Source organism: Pagrus pagrus, assembly GCF_965226575.1.
Source record: "Pagrus pagrus genome assembly, chromosome: 13".
NCBI classification, from domain to species: Eukaryota; Metazoa; Chordata; class Actinopteri; order Spariformes; family Sparidae; genus Pagrus; species Pagrus pagrus.
The window spans coordinates 15712379-15717076 of NC_140197.1; the positions used below are offsets into that span (position 1 = coordinate 15712379).

Genomic DNA, 4698 nt, shown 5'->3' on the forward strand with positions numbered 1-4698 from the left:
AAGTATATTATCTTAATAAAATCTCTGAAAATCACAAAACTGATTATTTCACTTGGATCTATCAAAATAAATGCTTAAAAATCCAACAGTTAATTTTGCCTTATATTTACATCTATTATTTAAATTTATTTCACACAAAAAATTAGTATTTGACAAACAAATTATAATTTAAAGATATCCTTAATATTTTCAGTAAATACCAGTCAGAATATTTGAGTATGGAGCAATTATAACAATCGGTTTCAAGAACTTTAATTATTACTTACTCTAACTCGATAGTCTTCATCTCTAACAACAACTTAAGAAATTGAGTAACTTAAGGTCATGACGTGCTGCCATTCCCGCGCAAAGAGAGTGGAACCATGGGATATCTACCCTGCTTTTTGCAACAACAAGAGGCGAGCAACGTCTCTGAGACACCGCGGTGAAAATCACTTGGAGGACTCCATATGCCGGTAAGTAGAGACTAGCAAAATGTAATTAAATAGCGACCCTGTCTTCCTGCACATAAACTTTATTGTTTTGTTTTTTTAAAAATACTTTGACCACCATGCTGTTGTACATTAGCTAACTTCGTTAACAGTTTTCTAGCCACCAAATTGCTCAGCTAACACACGGTTCATTCAGCTAACACACCGTTTTTTTTTACCAAAAAATGGGTGTAAAATGACTAATTTGTTCGTATTTTAGGGCTACTCAACATGCTCAGACATGACCAATTTTTTCATCAGGGCATGCTGAGCAAGCCCAAGCGGTGAGGTGGGGGAGGGGGAAGGGTAAATGTGCTCCATGTTTCCGTAGCTGCTGGTTTAACTCTCTGGGGACGGATTGGGCGGCTTCGCCTAAAAGGCGTAAGTTTTACATATCTGTGAATATCTCTGAAACGGTTTATAATAGAGAGATGTGTTTTTTGCACTGTTTTCCTGAGATTCCGCTGACGACGGAGATATACGGTTTGTGTCTGTCCGACACTTCCTTGTTGTTTTATGCCACCGCGTAAAAGACCAATCGAAAAATAGATGTTTGGCAGACTGAGAGCGCAGTCAATATTTTCTTTTTCAACCAATCAGTGGATGTATCTATGACGTATTCTAGCCAATTCTGACGCCTCATTGAGCGCTGGACCGTACGTCGACGTCGCCGCCATATTGGAGGAGGAAGATCTGCCCCGTTAACTAATACAAGTGAATGGAGTGAACTTTATAAAGCTCCTTCTGCAAAGTGCTGTAAGTTGATGCCTCTCATTTACACATTCACACACGTACGAATATATTCAGGAAACAGACAGGAACCAAAAACAACGTCTGTAACGTTCTCTGATGATTATAAACGTTAACTACTCCTTACATGTTCAGTATACAGGTAGGCACCAAACCACCGGATGTATTTTTATAATGTTTTTATGAGTGTTTACAGCTGCCAACGTATGTTACGCTGCTACTGTGATGTTAAATGACAGTTAAATATTGAATCTGTGTCTATAATAACCAGATCCTGACATGTAAATGTGACATCTGTCTACCATACTGTCACCTTATGGACTACTGACTGCATAATATATTAATCAGAATCAGAAATACTTAATTAATCCCCGACGGGAAATTGCTTGCGTTACAGCTGGGAGCAGCTGTAATTCAAAGTCAATAATATGTAGAAAAATAGTAATAACAACAACAACAACAACAACAACAACAATAATAATAATACAAACTATAACCTATATAGGCCTATAGTGTATATTTATAAAAGTAGCCCACTGCAACTTTACTTTTTTTTTTTTTTTTTTACATGTAATGTTATTTTATACAATATCATATTTTATAATGTTCTGTCATGGAGTTTATCACTTCACTGCTAAACGAAAAGAAAGCAGGCTCACTGCCAGTTGCAGTTTCTTATCTTGATTTGCGGACTTTTAAATTTTTTGTCTCCATGATTGTTATTATTATTACTTAGATTATCAGAAATCACTGTGTAAAAACGACGTTGGTGCTGTTTATTCCCACAGATGTCACATTTACGTGTCAGGATCTGGTTATTATAGACACAGATTCAATATTTAACTGTCATTTAACATCACAGTAGCAGCGTAACATACGTTGGCAGCTGTAAACACTCATAAAAACATTATAAAAATACATCCGGTGGTTTGGTGCCTACCTGTATACTGAACATGTAAGGAGTAGTTAACGTTTATAATCATCAGAGAACGTTACAGACGTTGTTTTTGGTTCCTGTCTGTTTCCTGAATATATTCGTACGTGTGTGAATGTGTAAATGAGAGGCATCAACTTACAGCACTTTGCAGAAGGAGCTTTATAAAGTTCACTCCATTCACTTGTATTAGTTCACGGGGCAGATCTTCCTCCTCCAATATGGCGGCGACGTCGACGTATCGCATCAGCGGGCCAACCCGCTCAATGAGGCGTCTATGTATGTATGTCTATGGGGACAGGGACAACAGAGAGTGATGTGTCGGCGTAGAGCAGAGCAGAGTAAATAATAAAGTGGCTGGTGACCGTACATCCTACTAAAAATTATAATGGAACAGTCACCAGTTCTTTTCTCTTTTCTCATCTCTATCTCTTTCAGGTTAGCGCAGAGTTTCAGAGGATCACCACACTGAATCTTGAGCCAAAATTCATGGCAATGTTGGACTTCTATACACCTAAACTGCTGTCCTTGTTTCAAGCGAAGAAAGGTGCTGGAGGAGAGCGACATCGGGCACAAATGAGTGTTCTACTTCAGGTATTACAATTTATCCTCCACCTATTCAATTTATACCTTATTTGCAATAATCATAATTCCACCTGTCTCATTCACATTTCTCTCCTTTAATTACCATCTATAATTACCTATTCGTATCCTAATCAGACAACTTATCTTTATCCCCTCTGACTCTCCCTCATTCCTCCTCCTATCCTCCAGCCATCCTTAACAGTTCTTGCTTTTTCTTCCTTAGTTTTCTGTCCCTCAATCTCTCACATCCTCTGCACACCATTTTACGTTTTGTTTTATTCTAACATCACTACACTCCAACTCCAGTTAATTTTTTCTAATGTAAATTCTATTGAAAGGTTTGACATCAAAGTTTTTCCAAAAAATCAAAGCTCTGCTTGAATGTGTAGAATTGCATTTTGTTAGTTGCTGAAAGACTTTTTGTTCTGCAGAGTGGAATCCCTATTCAACAGACACGTGAGGTTGTCATCCGATGTCTCATTGACCATCTGGCAGAAGATGCCAGTGTCTTGTTCAAGGACTTTGAGGTTAGTGTAATACTGTAGTTTTCGTGATTTTTAACAATGTAATCATGGGTGACCATAGAGTTGCTGCAGTACAGTTTGTTTTTTCCTTACCACACACAAAGAAGAAGCTGCTTTTCATATAGTATAGAGCAGCTGTGGACATCAGATACTGTACTAATCACCCACATTCATTTATAGATTGATGACTGATGACTGACTGATTTCACCGTCTGTCCTGCTTTAAATACATCAAATGTTATTTTCTGTGACAATTTTGTTTGGGGAGAGCAATAAATTATATGGAAGCATTAATTAGTTATTTTGTCTGTTTTTAAAAAGAGATCAAAAACAAATTTGGGACCACCACAGTAGTATTGTTCAGTTTGTACACTTTATGTCCTGCTATGTGCTTTTATGTTAGTAGGTGATATTTGTTGTGTGACATGCAGGTTGAAAGTGAGCCCTAAACAGTTATCTTTACAATGTCTGCAGGATGCTGCTGATGGATCTGCCAGTGTTCAAGAGGAGTTGGCAGAGGAGGTCATGAAGATTTACCTGCTGCGTAACCAAGATGGGTCAGTCGATGTCGGGATTGTGATTGAGGGCAACACCGTCCTCAGCGGTCTTGGCGATATTAGCAGAGCCTGCTGCTATTTGCTGGGACTGACCTATGCGTTATATCTGCGATACCCAAAGAACCTCAAATACACTTTTGAGGTATTCCAGAAAGTACTGCTGGAGCTGGAATCTGGAAACCTTTCCAACAAGGTTCAGAGACTGAAGAATTACCTCTCTATGTAGTTGCTGGCTACTGTTCAGCAAGATGCTCTCTTAGTGAGAGAATTTTTCTTTGGCAAGTCTAAAGTTTAGCTGATGTTCTGTTTCCATTCATAGTGAAGTTGCAAGTTGGACTGGTATTGTTTGCTTTTGTGGAACTTTAATGTGAAATGTCACTGTTCTTGGTGCATTTTAGAAAGATGTAAAATGTCATTGTTCTTGGTGCATTTTAGAAAGATGTAAAATGTCACTGTTCTAGGTGCATTTTAGACGGATGTAAAATGTCATTGTTCTTGGTGCATTTTAGAAAGATGTAAAATGTCATTGTTCTTGGTGCATTTTAGAAAGATGTAAAATGTCACTGTTCTAGGTGCATTTTAGACGTCAGATCAGATGAATAAATGTTTAATTCAAAATGTTTGTGTGTAGAATTGCTTTATGTTTATTATTTTGTTTCATATATTGACCTGATTTTAAAAAATTAAGTAAATGTAACATATTTATTCTGATATTTGATAGTCCAGTATGAATTACATTATGTTAAAAACATTAAGTAAATGTAGCAGATTTGTTTTGTTAAAAAATAATCTCATTTTCAGTTGCATCTACCTAACATTTTAATTATATCTACTCATTCTCTTTGAGTGGTTTGAACGTAGGGTCACTATTGCATAGA

At 37.1% G+C, this 4698-nt stretch overlaps 1 protein-coding gene across 3 annotated transcripts; it reads left to right on the forward strand.

The window, feature by feature from the left end:
- The first annotated feature begins 421 nt into the window (after positions 1-421).
- On the forward strand, positions 422-4432 carry LOC311267636 (uncharacterized protein). Of its 3 annotated transcripts, none has more exons than XM_084370817.1 (4): positions 422-455; positions 2593-2748; positions 3171-3266; positions 3738-4432. In XM_084370817.1, exons 1-4 carry the CDS (start codon positions 450-452, stop codon positions 4044-4046), a joined length of 567 nt encoding a protein of 188 aa, XP_084226943.1. In that variant the 5' UTR covers positions 422-449; the 3' UTR covers positions 4047-4432. The 3 variants fall into 3 exon arrangements, with proteins under 3 accessions (XP_084226943.1, XP_084226944.1, XP_084226945.1); XM_084370818.1 differs by lacking the exon at positions 422-455 and adding an exon at positions 2282-2495; XM_084370819.1 differs by lacking the exon at positions 422-455 and adding an exon at positions 2282-2433.
- The last annotated feature ends 266 nt before the right edge of the window (positions 4433-4698 follow it).

Coding starts and splice junctions, on each gene's coding strand:
- LOC311267636 (XM_084370817.1), top strand. Junction 2,749..3,170: donor AAATGAGTGTTCTACTTCAG/GTATTACAATTT, acceptor TTTGTTCTGCAG/AGTGGAATCCCTATTCAACA. Junction 3,267..3,737: donor TCTTGTTCAAGGACTTTGAG/GTTAGTGTAATA, acceptor CAATGTCTGCAG/GATGCTGCTGATGGATCTGC.